The sequence below is a fragment of the Thalia democratica genome, chromosome 1 (genome assembly GCF_965202585.1).
Source record: "Thalia democratica chromosome 1, ktThaDemo2.hap1.1, whole genome shotgun sequence".
NCBI lineage: Eukaryota > Metazoa > Chordata > Thaliacea > Salpida > Salpidae > Thalia > Thalia democratica.
Genome location: NC_139165.1, coordinates 45,980,633 through 45,995,720, shown reverse-complemented (window position 1 = coordinate 45,995,720; position 15,088 = coordinate 45,980,633). Strand labels below are relative to the sequence as shown.

Here is a 15,088-nt window from a genome sequence, read left to right as displayed (position 1 = left end):
TAGTATATATATATAAATTTTAAAAAGCGCATATATGCGATTTGTCCTAAATATAAATATAACTACAATATAAACTTTCTTCAGTAGCTTCTAAGTACTGATACTTTCAATCCATATATTGCAATACTTTCATGTGTTTCAACTGTCAATAAAAGTAAAAATTACCATTATTAGTGTTTTTTTTTTTTTCAATTTAAGTTACCTTTACACCGTGGGTCCAAATTGCGCTAAACTAAAAGTAGGGTATAAGGTTTGTTTGAGTTAAGTGTTTTTCAAAAATCAAGTTTAAATATATCCCAATGTTGTATAATTTGTAATATTCTAAATATATTTCTAAAGTAATGAATAAATCAAAAATTACCCGACTTAGTAGTTTTTTAGTTTGCTATTTATATACGCTTAATATACTAAAAAATTGGGTTATTATAAACTTTAAAAAGCAAACTTTACTCTATTTAATTATTCTTGAGTTGTAGCATAGATTAGAAATGTTTAGTAGATGCCGAATATAAAGTTTTGATATTGAAAATAAACGTTCTACTGGAATTATTTAAAAGGTTAGTTTCATAGCAGAAGTGGACAACGTACTGCCCATTAGTTGGATCCAGCCCACTAGAGTAAATTTTGGCTTGCGACGTATTTTTAAGCTCGAAAACTATTTGTATAAAAAAATTTAATTCAGCTTTTTTGTTACAACTATTTTGAAATATTCTCTGAATTCGGTTTTTAGTATATATATGTGTTTATTGAATTATTATTAACAAATTTGTTTTTCAATAGCTCGCCAACTAAAAAAATTTCCAGCCTTTATCCTAAAGGGTATTTACGAAGAAAACGTCAATTAGAACTTATTAACTTTTGTTCAATTAAAGTTTTTGCAAGAGGTGTTTTTTTAATTGATATATACTTTCTGCTAGACCTTAACACAACTTAATTTTAAAATTTTTACTAAAAGTTTTACTTTAAGTTAAAAAAATAATAATAACTAAAATTCAATTTTCAGTAAATAATACAATTTAAATAAATCTTTTTTAACTGACTTATAAAACATATTTTGAAATCTATTTGAATGTTTTTAATATTCTTGTCCTGGACACGACGTTAAAAGGTATCCGTGGTGTGCTAAACGATAACCGAAGGTTTTTCCCACACCACGACATAAGGCCAAATATTTTGAGAGTCTTTTTTTCGTTCAACAAATTATATATACTATGAAAATTAAGGCAAATATTTTTAGTTTAGGTAACTTTTAAACTTTTTTATCTTCAATTGATCAACCTGTAATTATATAGACATCCGAAATTTATTTTTGCATAATTTATTCTAATAACCTCGCTCAAAATGTTATGTCTTCAGTCGTAGACGGAATTTTTTTTTGATATTTGATCTTAACCTCTAAGTGTGTTAGAACCTTGGCATTACAACCACAAACCTTAAAGGAATAAAAAAAAAACTTTTTTTAAGTAGCGGGCCAAATATTCTTTAGTTTAATAAAAGTTTAGCAACAAGCTATTTAAAAGTGTGTATAGTATTATGCTCAATTAAAATGTTTCCTTTCCAAATTTTAAATTACAGTACAAGTGTAGACCTTAGGATGTTAGAATAGAAAATTCTTTTAAAAAATTACTGAAAAAAAGTATCTTTATTTATTTTTAATCTTTTAAGTAATCTTTATTTAATTTACCGTATCTCCTATTAAGTTAGATTTTTTAACCAAATTTAACCAGTATAGACTATAGTTCAGTATATTTGAAAAAAAAAATAACAACGTTTTTGTAGTCAACTTATTTAATTTTAGTAGTTAACTACAGATACAAATAAATTTTATTAAAAAAACACTTAATAAAAATTTTAAAACCCTTTAGTTCCTTTTTATTGCTTTAGTTAAAAACATTGTCGTTAAATTTCTATTCTGTTTAATTTTAACCTTTAGTGAAATATATCGCTATAATAACTAGTTAACAAACAAATAATTCTGAAATTGCAAAAAGAATCATAACTTGTGTTATTGTTTTATGTGCAACAAAACTAACAGATATAAATAAAAACATTTTAGCAACCAAATACATGAGGTTTGGTTATTTTTTAACACTTGAATAATAGTTTCAGGATATCTAAAATAACTTCTTAACTTTAAAGTAATTGTTTGATAGTATGCTGCTGAACAGTTTTATTTTATACTTTTTTCTCAACTTTGTCCGACTTTTCAGCTTTCTTCAAATAAGATCTTTGTTCAATCAACTCCTTTCGTTTTTCCTCTTTTCGGGATCTGGGTGGAAAACGTTTTGTAATTTCAAAGTGTTAAAACTATAAAAAAAGTTTAAATAGTATTTTAAGTTTTGGCTAATCAAAAATTTTTTTAAACAGTTTTCAGCTGAAACTTTTTATACACTAACTTGTAGAAATCTTCTCTAATTTCACTGTCAAGTTGTATACTGCCGCTAGTGGCCTCATACCACCAATTCCATGTGTAGTAGGGTTGACCGTGCTCGTCAACAAGCTTGCTTGTCACCATGAATGACCCTGTAATTTAGTTTGATTAATGTTTGTTTAATAGACTTTAAAGTCTTAAGTTTTGACCTGTATTTTAGGTTTAATTTAACACTCAAAAAAAAGTTGTGTTAAAGCAACTAAACTTTTTTTTAACAAACTTAATTCAGTTTAATTCTTAGTTAATATCTTCGTATTTGTTTTAGTAGTTGTGTTATAGAGTTTAAGGTTTTCACTTTTGGCGTTTTGCAAATCTATTCAAAACATAGTAATGCTAAAGCAGTTTTGTTATTTAACAGAAGTCGAATAAATAATATATATCACAACCTGTGTTTTGTTGAGTAAAAACTATAATTTATTTTAAAAGATAAACAAAATACCTGGCATCTCGGGGAATATACAAGGTCTTGAAGAGAACGCAAAATGAGTCGTGTCGCTGTTAAAGTCAATTAATTTGCCTTCTGAGTACAGGAATCGTTGTCTTTCTGTTTTTTTTTTAATTTAAATTATATCAAAAGCATTATGCATTTATTACGTTAAGATCATTATATTAAATCAAAACATTTAAAACAAACCTTTTGTTGAAACGTCTTCTTTATTCTCTAAAGCTATCTGATCAGTGTAGTAAATTTCGGCTTTAAACTTTTTCAGTGTCTGAAATTAAAAAAAAAAAACAATTAAAAAACTACAGTTTTAAAAAGTGTATATAATTTCCAAACTTTGTAGTTTTGAAATAAGTAATAACAAAATTGCTTAAGCAATATTCTCAGTTAGAAAATACAAGTTTTAACAACATATTTATGTTTGATGTTTATTTTTGTACTTGAGTAACCTATTATTTTAAAACTAGTGTCTTCTTAGTAAATAATATTTCTCTAAGTTAAAACAACAGTTCATTTTACTACAAGCAATATATAGCATTATATATATAACAATATATACAAGCAAGCTTAAAAACTGACTTTTAAATGGATTTCAAATCTGTATGTATTGGTAAAATTTTTCTTGTACAGCAGTTTGTCCTTGTACGCGTGTAACGCCGACATATCACCAGGACATGTGTGTAACCAGGCCGTCCTCGGTGGATAGTTGAATCTGTGGTTTTTATGACATAACTATTTATGAAAAGCAGACTTCAAATTGTTTTTGGTTAACAAAGTAATAAGACGTTCTAAATGCTGGTACTTATGATCAAAATAATCTTAAAAAGACTGAATGTTCGTACTTAATCAAGTAGATACAAAGTTTAAGAAAAAGCAAGACGTACTTTTATTAGAAATTTTTTACTGTAAAAAGGTAAAACAAAAAACTTAGGTTTACGTTTTATCCTTTAAAGATTTAATATGAAAAAGCTTTTTTAACTTTATACTGCTTTTTCAAGATTTTAAGATGAAAACTCTGCACTTGTTTTAAGAAATTTAGAATTTTTACTTGATTATTGTTTTTTTTTCTATGTTATACAGTAAAAAATAGTTGTTAGTAAAAAAAAATAGCTTTTTAACTTTTACCGATTCACAATTTGTTTGTATCAAAAGTTTAAAGTGCTTACCTTCTTTCAAAAGTCTTTTCCATTTTACCAGTAATATTGCTTTTCTTTAAAACAGGGTACTGTGAAGAGACCACAAAGTTATGAGGGTTCACACCCATTCTTAATTCATAAACATCCTTTCCGTAATACCTAAAGGTTTAATGGTTAAAACAAAAAGTTGGCCTGTTTTATGTTTTACTTATGTCTTAACAATATAATAATTATAGCTGTTCGTTTTAGCAGTATAAAAGTACTAGTTTTAAAGTTTTTGATATGTTAAGGTGATCTACTAAGTGCAGTTATTTATTTTAACTAATTTGATTATTTAAGTTTAAAGGCAAATATTTCAGAACAATTTATGAATAAATTTTTAGGTTCTTGTTTTTTTAATGAGTACTTAAAACTGACGTATCATCAAAAACTATAACAAAAATTAAAAAACTTAAAGACAATTTATAACTACAATAAGATATGCATCAAAAAGTATATACAGACATACGTATTCTAATAATCTAAAACATTCAAAGTAGTATTAAGATAAAATTTTCTTAGAGTTGAGTTATATTTAAAATAAAGTAGTTTTAATTTACTCATGCTTTACAAACGGCAAAAAAAAATATAATGAAGATTAACTGTCTAAAATTAATTGTAAAAAGCTTATTGTTACAATTGCTTAATTAGTTTGTGTTATTCCTAGCAATTTAAGTCCTTTTAAAATTCCTAAATAAGTTTTTATTCTATTTTAAACTAAACTTATGTAGTTAATAATGACAAGTATGTCAAGTGTTTTCTTTTATTTAGCTGTTTTACCAAATCAACTGTCACTTAACACCTGTAAAATAAATAAAAAAATATTTTTTCCCTATATAATGTTTATAAAACCTCATTTTTGTAAACCCCATGCATGGAAAACCGATCTTTAGACACTTTTGTTTTGCTTCATCTAAGCTTTCTATTTGGTAAGGTTCTTTAAATTCTATTTTAGCAGCTAGAGACTTATTTTCAAATTTGTTCCAATAACACAGAGCTAAAATAAAATTCAATTGAAAAAGTATTAAATCTACTTAGAAAAAAATTATCTGAAATATCTGAAATATCTGAAATATTTCAGTTTCGTTAATTTTTGTTTTAATTATAAAATTTCAAGCTTCTATAATTTTAGCATAAACTTTTTAAAAGTAAGTATGCATATTTAATAAAGAATTATTATGCTGAATTAAAACTTCAAAAATAGTTTACGTTAGACTTTGGTAACATTACTCAAGGTAAAAATAATTCTAGTTGTAACTAGTATTATAATTGTTCAATGAGCCAACAAAATTAGTTCTTATGACTAACCGGGTTTGTTATCAAATGTTTCAACTGGTCTTTCGTTGATAAAGGCTGTAATTTTTTCAATTTCAACTCTTTGTATGTCAATCATAAACTTTGTGTAAAACTTTTCTTTTTTACAGCTGTGCAACCTATAGCTTAAATCAGACAAACCGTCAGTAGTCGCTCGAGATTTGGCATTTTTCTCTAGTTTTATGCTGTAACGTATCCGTTATTAGATTTACAGTTAGGTATTTGCATAAATAAAGTGCTTAAAACCAGATATAAAATAAAACTAAAAACTTGAAGTTTTACAAAGGATCAAACCATTTAAAATTTTTTAAAGATTATATCTAAAAATAACTTTGATAACTCAACTTAGTTTTTTTAATTATTGATTTTTCAGAACAATATGCCTTAGTGTAGTTATTAGGTTTTAAAAATTTAATTTTTAGTTAAAAATTCAAAAATTTAGTACGAAGATTTATCTTAGGGAAACCTGATTAAATGCTAAATACTTAGCTGTGAACAAAAAGTTTTCAATCAACTTAAAAAAAATCTTTAAAGCAGTTTTATAAAGGTTTTTAACTATGTAAAATTTACATGACTCACTGTTCTTTTTGACCGTGGCTAAACTTCACAGATGCTTTATGGGTTATCATTTGGTATCTTCCAATTTCCAAAAAAACTGATGATATGTTTAATCCTCTGTTTTTTTAATGTCATTTTGGTTAATTGTACTTATTAGCATATATTTTAGTTTTGTTATAGTTAATTCTTTAGTAAAAAATCTTATTGATATGTAGTTATTTTATTTTCACAAAACTTACAGAACTGCTATAAAACACGAACAACTCGCTATCTTGAACATTTTCAATTATATATTCAAAGTAGCAGAACAAATTTAGAGATGCCGAATATTTAAATGCAAACAGTACCTAGCAGCACAATTGTAAACATGCAAAAATATGAGTGTCTGGTACGAATGCATTTTCAAAGCAAAGTTGTCATAAATAAAGTTTTTCTAAACCAAACTGTTCTGTCGTTCACATTTTTTGAATTTACCTTACCACAAATGAAAATCTCAGAATAATAAAAACACATTCGTTTACATTCGCTAGTTTAGATTATATTTGTCACACATTAGCTCAGTATAATTCTTTGTAAAAAGTATTAAAAAGTAGAAAAACATAAGGAGTTATAAAAAAAAAACTATCGAAGTATTGTATTACAGTTAGTTATTAGACTTTGTAAAGATGTAGTAAAGACTTTTACAAAGATTAAAATTTTTATTAAACTAACAATTTTTTTCAATCTACTAAAACTGTTTTCAAAAAATAATCTTTACAAAACTTCAAATATCGGATATGTTCTTACAGTCACCCTTATATTTTTTAGTAGTTGGTTTTTATTTTTCTAGTTTTAAAACAAAAACATTGTGGAAAATATTGTAATGAGAAGTTATAGTAATTTCACTTATTTTTTTCTTGTGTTAAAAATTCTAGTATTCTAGTATTAAAACAAAAGATAAATACTTGAAAAATAAAAATTTAATGAAAGTCTACAAAACTAATGCATATAACAAGTTTATTGTATGCCTATTGAGATATTAAAAACTTATTTAATTTACGTGTCATGTAAGTCATACAATGTATTAAGTTTGTTAAGTTATTTAGACTTTACAATAAAAATATGTAGAAACGAAAATACTTCGAAATGTTCTATTATAAATACTGGGTTTTGTTTTATAAAGTATACATATAATAGTGTTTTACTTTGTTCATTTGTGTAAATCTAATCAATCATTTTGAATGTATCGTTGAAGTTATAAACAACTTAACCGAGTGTTTTCAAACTTTTTTAACTTTTCACTATACTACAAAACTTTTATAGTTAATTGCTTATAAAAAACAAACGCAAATGCAATTCTGAACTCCATGTCATTGTCTTCACCTCCCCACCCCCAAAATCTGTTCGAGTGGCCGTTACACCTCCTGTAATGGTTTGGAGTTATTCCTATCACCCCTCCGAACTTCGTGCCGTAGTCAGGCTTGTACTCAAATTTATCAATTGCTAATAAAAAACATTTTCTTAACAACAAGAAAGATAAACATCATAACATTAGCTTTTACACTACTCAAAATTTATGTAAATAAATAAAAATTTTACTGAATTTAGATCTTTACTTTTATCATTTTTTTGCTTAAGTGAAAATTAAAACATTAGAAACTAAACTAAAAACCTAAACATCTAGAATTTTAGAAAGCTACCATAAAAAAAGTAAACTATGAAGTTTATATACACTTTTGAAGCGTTGGTAAGTGCTGATTTAAGATTAACACTTGTTTAGTTATAGCCTAATTTGTTTAGCTTTTACGCGTAATCACTGCAATACAAACCAGGTGAAAGGTGAACAGGTGAATCTTTGCAAACGTACAAGTTTCTGGAGTCTTCAGGAAGCATGTCTACGTCATGAAATATGACGCAATCGTAACCATCCTGCTTTAAAGCTTCCTCGAATCCAGCATTCATTATCATTGCCTTGTTAAACTGACCGTCATCTAGCTATTGAACATTTCATACAAAATTTTTAGCATATTTTTTCAAACTTAAAAGTAAAATATAATGATTAGGTTTTGTTACTATTTAAGTTAAAGTTATCATAATCATTTAAGTTTTCGTAATTTACTCGAAAAAAAATTTAGTTTAGATGTGAAATTTAAAGTGTAGGAAGTTTAAATAGAAAAATATTCGAAAAATTATATGCCATGGTCAACTTTGTAATTGTTTTAAAGAAAATAATTTCAAGCTTAAAAGTTTCAAATTTTGAAATTATTTTAAACAATTATTTTTAGTCACAATTATTTTAAATTGTTTTTGTAGTATTTATAAAAACAGAAGTATTTGGTTTTTGCATCGATTATAACTTTTTTTAGTGATTTGATACTAACCTAATTTTTCATCATACTATTATTTATCCAAGTAAACAGAATCGCGTATTATCTTTTATAAGTTTTTTTTTAATATAAAATACTACGTTGGGTATAAAATAATTTAATTTAATGACTTCTTAAGAAAATGATTATTTTTTTTTAGATACTTTTTAGTTTTGAATTTTTATGTTTTGATTTGATTCTTAAAGGACTCAAATTGAGATTTTTATGTGTCTACATCCCTCCAAGTTCCTCTAAATCTCTAGCTGTTGTTTCAAACATGATCGACTTAATCAGAAACCTTATTCCAAAACATTCTCCTTTTTACATTTTAGGTGACTTTAAGTTGCCAAATATAGACTGGAATATCCCAAGCACAACCTACAATGACTGTCACAAATGTTTTATTAAATTTTGTTCAGATAATCTCCTTACACAACTTATTGACTCACCTACCCATAAGAACGGTAATATCCTCGATTTACTGCTTTGTAATTATATGGCATTAGATAGAGTTAAGTTTCAATTGGTTGATTCACCTTTAACGAATATAAATGATCACAATCTTATTTTGTTCGGGATAAGTGTTCACAAAAGTAAAAAACCATCTCCTAAATCACTCTATCCAGATTTTCGTAGAGCAAATTTTGAGAATATTAATAATTTTTTATCAGAAATAAATTGGAAAGTTCTTTTAAACAACTCAAAAAATCTACAAATGTTTTATGATAAATTTATCAAAACAATAAACTTTTCAATCAAACAATTTGTGCCTTTAATTAAACAAGACAGAAAAATGAAAACATATCCTTCTGATATAAAAAAGCTGTTAAGAGAAAAACTAAAACTCTACAAACAATGTAAGTTAGATAAGCAGATGATACAAAAATACAAAACTGTATCAAAAAATATGAAAAAGCAGTGAAAGTGTTCAACATAGAACATGAAAAACGTTTTTGCCAAAACACAAACTCAAAAAAATTCTACAGCTATGTAAAATCAAAGCTCAAGTTAACACCTTCTTTACCTGTATTAAATAATGAAAATAATTTTCCAATAATATCAGAACTTGATAAAGCCTCTTTTTTTAACAAGTCCTTTCAAAAGGTATTTATTAAAGATTGTGATGACAAAAATTTTAAACTTGTTAGTAAAAAGTGTTTGGAAATGAAAAACTTCTTCATAAGCAATGATGAAATAATTAAGTCTGTTAATCATTTAAAAGATAAAATAATCAGAACGCCTGAAAACATTCCTTCATATTTTATTAAACGTACTATTTATTCCCTAATTCTTCCAATTTCACTAATTTTTTAATTGTTCACTAGCTACATCCTCTGTACCAAACCAGTGGAAAGTCTCATATGTCATACCAGTGCACAAAAAAGGTAGTAAGTACAACCCTTTAAACTACAGACCCATTTCTTTGACAAGCAGTTTTTGTAGAATTTTCGAACATAAAATTTCTCTAAAAATACTTGATCATCTTTTTTTAAATAAGCTAATTTCACATAAACAGTTTGGTTTTTTACCTAATCGATCATCTAGTTATCACCTGTTGAATTGCTTACACTTATGGTTGGTTTCATTTCTAAGCAATAAGTCAACTAAAGTTATTTACACAGACATTCAAAAGGCTTTTGACTCTGTATCCCATTTTAAACTAATAAAGACTTTAACTCAATACAAAATTCATAAAAGTTTAGTTAGCTGGTTCAAAGAGTTTCTTGAAAACAGAACCCAAAAAGTAATTATTGGTAACACTTTTTCAGAGTCTTTACCTGTTTTCAGTGGAGTGCCTCAAGGAGGGGTTATTGGCCCAATTTTATTTATAATTTATATCAATGGATATAGCTTTAGAAGTAGATGTTGATAGCAACATAAATCTCTTTGCAGACGATACAAAAATTTAGCCATTCTAACACAATTCTTCAAAAATCTTTGGATAACATTTATCATCGGCTAAAAGAAAGAAAACTAGTTTTAAATCCTAGTAAATGTCAGGTTCTAAACAATCAAAAAAATACATCTAGTATCACTTCTGAATTTAGAATAAACAACATAAGGTTACCTTCAACTAAAGTGTTTAAAGATCTGGGAATTTTTATTGCTGAAAACCTAAAATGGAACCACCATATCAATTACGTTTATCAAATTGCATTAACTATTTCTTTTCAAGTTTTAAAGAGTTTTAAATCTACAGATATAAACATTCTAAATTTTTTTTATCTCGTTTACATTCGTCCTAAGTTAGAATACAACACACCAATTTGGTCTCAATACTTGAAGAAAGATATTAACCATCTTGAATCCATTCAAAGAAAATATACAAGAATAGTCTTCAACCGTTGCAACATTTTATACACATCTTATTTTGATAGACTCTCAAAACTTGGTAATAAGTCTTTAGAGTATAGAAGGATTGAGTTTGACTTAATTACTTTTTTCAAACTAATTAATAGTGAAACTACAATTAATTTACAGTCTATTTTTGAACCTCATAAATGTACTTATTTACTGAGAGGTAACAACAGAAAATTTACATGCAGACATAATTTCAATAATAATGTTTGGCATAATTCTTTTTTTTTTTCGTTTAGTTGAATTATGGAACAAGCTTCCAAAAGAATTAGTTTCTTGTAAAAAAGTTGAGCATTTTCGGTTAAGGTTAAAAAAGTTTGATTTAAATAAATACTTTGTCAGCAAAATTCATAAGTATTTTTTTTTTGTTATTTGTTCATTAACCACTGGTTGTATTTGTCTAATTTGGTTTAACCTATAGGTTTATTTTATTAGCGGCGCCTTTCCTCTGTGTATAACAAAACCTGTTCCTTAATACATAGTTAATTGGCCTGTTAAAGTGCTTGGGGTCTTGGGTTTTTAAGTTTTGTTTATAGTCAGTGTTCTCAACATTTATCAGCTACTACGAAAGTCCAACAAACGCTGAGTTATCTGAGTATTAAAGATTCGAAAGTAAATATGAAGCAGGCTCTCCTAACAAAAGTTAAACACGTTGTTTAGATAAAAGCGGTTCTAGTTATACGAATAAAAGTGAAACAAGTTGTATGGGTAAAAGTTAAACCAGTTACTCAAATGAAGGCTGAACCAGTTGTTCAAATAATGTGAAGCCAGTTGTTCGAATGAAAGTGAACCCAGTTTTGTAGTGAAACCATTTGTTCGGGTGAAGTTGGAGTAGGATATTGTTGTTATCTTTTCGGAAGCACCGGAATTATAAATTTTGTGTTATAATTTTTGTGTTTTTATGTCAATTTTAAACTTTAATTAGTTAAACTCAGTTTTTTTTCATTTTTAATGTACAATTTTGGTTTATTTTTGTCTTTTTGTTGTATGTCTTTCTGTATAAGTGGCCTAGGTTTTGATGCCTGGGTCCTTCGTATGACAATAAACTTACAATAATAATAATAATACAAGAAAAATTACAAAAAAAAAACAGATAGTTGAACGAAGATAAAACTTAAGTGTTCTTAAAAAAACAGTAAGATGGTACATATTTTGATCAAAAAAAAATTATATAATGTATTTTAGTAATTCCTATCTTCTATTTAATTAGATAAATTGAATATTTAACATAAAAAATATATTTCAATAAAAGAAAATATAAAAAATCAGTTTCTAAAGTCTTTTCAGACTTGTTATAAATTTTAGTAGTCGAAGAATTTAAAATACACACACTTAAAAGCAAACACTTAACATTTAGAAAAAATAATAAAACAGTAAACTTGAATATAATTTAATATTACTAGTTTATAAATTATTACCATTTTACACCTTATCAAGTTTTAGATTGCTTAGTAGTGGCTAAACTAGATTTAGTTTTTTTCACTACAAAAATTCATCAAACGTTTATAAGCTTTAAACAGAGTATAGATTGCTACTCATTAACGTCTCTTCAAAACTACTCAAGGTTGTAATGAATTAAGCTAATACATTTTATACCTGTTCAGTGACATATATGCAATATTCTATATGCTGTAAAACTAGTAGAGGATGTAAATGATACAGCAACTTTTTCAAATGAGACTCTCTATCTTTATAAGGGATTATTATTGCCACTTTTTCCCTGTGAAATTTTAAATTGCTAAAACTCTTTTGTAAAGCTGTATTTTTTTTTTTCACTTTTGTCTTATATTATAGCAATTAAGTAAAAGTGAGTTTTTATTTATTTTTTTAAATTTTTTGATATACAATTTTTTTATATTTGAACAATTAGACACTGTTTTTTTGCTACAGTTGAAAAAGCACTCGACATTTAAAAAAACTATAGGCATATTAAAAATTTGAGTAAATGTAAACAATTTTCTACAGTAAATAAAAATATACTTTTTGTCAATATTAAATAAATATATATTTTTTTGTATTAAGAAAAACTAATCACTCCATAAAAATAGTCTCAAGTACCTAACACAGCCAGTAGGAATATGACAACCTCCCTCTTGTATTTGTTCAATTACATTTTCGTCCATATCTTCATATTCTCTAGATATATTTTTGTTGATCTTTAGAGGTCCTACTGGTTTTTAATTTATTGTAGCAACATACAACTCTATTACCGTAATTGATAAAAAGATTCAAGTTTTATAAAAAACATTCGAATCAAAAATTTTCTAAAAGTTTTAGTAAACATTCAACTAGTTTAATCTTTAAATTTTTATTTAAACATCTTATATAAATCTGATCGGACAAGGTAAATTTTAACTTTAAGTTATCACATTATTAGTTAAAAAACCTTATCATTGTATTTTTATCATCAAAAGTTATTAAGTTTGTTATAAAACTAACACTTTATAAAAAAGGTTGTGAAAAATACAGCAGCATGTTTATCTAGGAATTTTTAAAACATATAATGCATTATTTTGAATATTAGTCTTACTAATAGTCTTTAATCAAACTTACACGCGATTTTAGTATCATCACAGTGGTTCGTTTCATTGTTGGTTTTCAACAAATTTTCCAAAGAAGTAGTGTAATGTATCCCTTTAACCTTGAACTCTCTAATTAAATCCTCGTAGTAATCATCGTTGGTTTTTTTATTGTCAACATCATTGGTTAAAAGTCTCACTTTACTCAAATCTTCTAATTTTGATTTTTCTTTTGTTACTTTGTGAGTGTAAAGTTGAGTTCTAAAGAAAACACTTTTTTTTATAATTTAAACCAGTAATTTTTTAATTCGTTGTATAAACGTATAAATCCATAAAGCTACAAAACTACTCGAACTAACCTTGTGAAATTAGTGTGAAAAATGTACAAAAAAGTTGAAAATAAAACAAGTGTAAGACAAAATTTTCGGAAGTTTCTTTTTGGTAATTTTCTTTTTATTGAAAGAAAAATGCTGTTGCAACAACAAATATTTGTTGCACTTTCTGATTTTATCATTTCTTTTCCAATATTATAAGCGTGTTTAATTTCATTTTAAGTTTAACTTTTACTACTGAATAATTTACTGTTTTCTAAAACTTTAAATGTTTAATTCATTAAAAGAGTCCAATAAAAATATTTTAATTTGGTTATATTGTTAACAACATCAGCAAGAGCCGTTTTGCAAAGTAATTTAATTCATTTTTTGTTATATAAAGTGTTTGAACAATTTATAGACTTCATAAAATTTGGTGAATTTATTATTCACTCTTTCTGTACCAAATAGAAACAAACAGTATTGAATTATCTTTTAAATCGAGAAACTGTTTTTAAAATTTTTATCCAGAAAATAGTTTTAATTACAAGTTTAGATCACGTTTACTCAAATTATAATGTAAAAAATTAAGTAAACTATTAAAAAAGCAAGTATGCATTTTAGAAATTAAAAATTATAATTTTTTTGTTATCTAATATATACATACTATATATAAAATACACATCTATAACATTTACATTTTTCATGCTCTAAAAAAGTAAGAATTTAAGTGTATTGATAATTCTTAAAAGTATTAAAAGCTCAACCTGTTTAGTTTTGTAAACTAACTAAAAACAAATTAAGTTTTTCCTTAAGCAAAAAAAAAAGGTGTTCATGAATGAAATATTTGCTCAAAATAACTTAACTGCTTAAGTTAGAATCTAGCTGTTAGATAAAGATTTTTTTTTGTTATATAGAATTAACAAAAATAAAACAAACTTGTAAAAAAATCTTTTTTTTTTAAATTTAATAATTATAGAACTTAAAATAAAACTAAAAGTACAAACCACTAGCTCAACAACGTAGGCATAAAAAGTGTAAATGTCTACTACTTGTAAAGGCAAATTTATTTTCATTGCTTAAGGCTAAATTTGTAGATCTAAAAGCAATTTTGTTGATATTACAGTTCAATTAAAACACGCATCATCTATACTTTTTATTAAAGTCTTAAGTTGAAAAAATAATTAAATGAACTCTTTAACTAATATAAACTTTTTTCTATAAGTAAAAGAATTAATGTCTAGTACTTTTTTTGACTCTTGTTGTAGTTAAGCTTCTAAAACCGATACATTTTTTCTCTATAATATTTGATTTATTAGATAAGCACGAGAAATTTTAGATAAGAATTAATAAAAAACATTTTTCTGGTATATTAAAATAATAAGAGAACATATTCATTTACAGGTGATTCGAGACGACATGATAATATTTATTATAAGTGATTGCTTAACACTTAACACATTGTTTAGTATTGCAACGTGTATTGAAACAAAGTCTTAAAGTTTATTGTTTATTATAGGTTTACTATGTAGTTCATTTTTTATAAATAAAATAAAAGTTGAATGAAAATCTTAGAAAATTAGTTGTTTTTAAATTTGTTGAATACAAAAAATTATTAAAAGTTTAAAATCAGTA

General features: G+C 25.6%; 1 protein-coding gene across 1 annotated transcript; it reads right to left on the bottom strand.

Moving 5' to 3' along the window:
- Window positions 1-1,850: 1,850 nt before the first annotated feature.
- LOC145830008 (uncharacterized) lies at window positions 1,851-13,731 on the bottom strand. Its single transcript, XM_082937902.1, has 15 exons — window positions 13,502-13,731; window positions 13,177-13,403; window positions 12,682-12,793; window positions 12,220-12,343; window positions 7,729-7,894; window positions 7,246-7,402; window positions 5,942-6,037; window positions 5,357-5,547; window positions 4,901-5,045; window positions 4,040-4,168; window positions 3,453-3,585; window positions 3,066-3,144; window positions 2,871-2,975; window positions 2,397-2,523; window positions 1,851-2,269 (listed from the first exon to the last, which is right to left on the bottom strand). The coding sequence occupies exons 1-15, from the start codon at window positions 13,654-13,656 to the stop codon at window positions 2,176-2,178; spliced, it is 2,040 nt and encodes a 679-aa protein (XP_082794028.1). The 5' UTR covers window positions 13,657-13,731; the 3' UTR covers window positions 1,851-2,175.
- Between the last annotated feature and the right edge of the window lie 1,357 nt (window positions 13,732-15,088).

Bases quoted from the DNA above. Each gene is read 5' to 3' on its own strand.
- LOC145830008 (XM_082937902.1), bottom strand. From the start codon at position 13,656: ATGATAAAATCAGAAAGTGCAACAAATATTTGTTGTTGCAACAGCATT. The intron at 12,344-12,681 runs GTACTTGAGACT...AAAATTTCACAG, and splicing joins ATTCCTACTGGCTGTGTTAG to GGAAAAAGTGGCAATAATAA. The intron at 2,524-2,870 runs GTATTTTGTTTA...ACTAAATTACAG, and splicing joins TATATTCCCCGAGATGCCAG to GGTCATTCATGGTGACAAGC.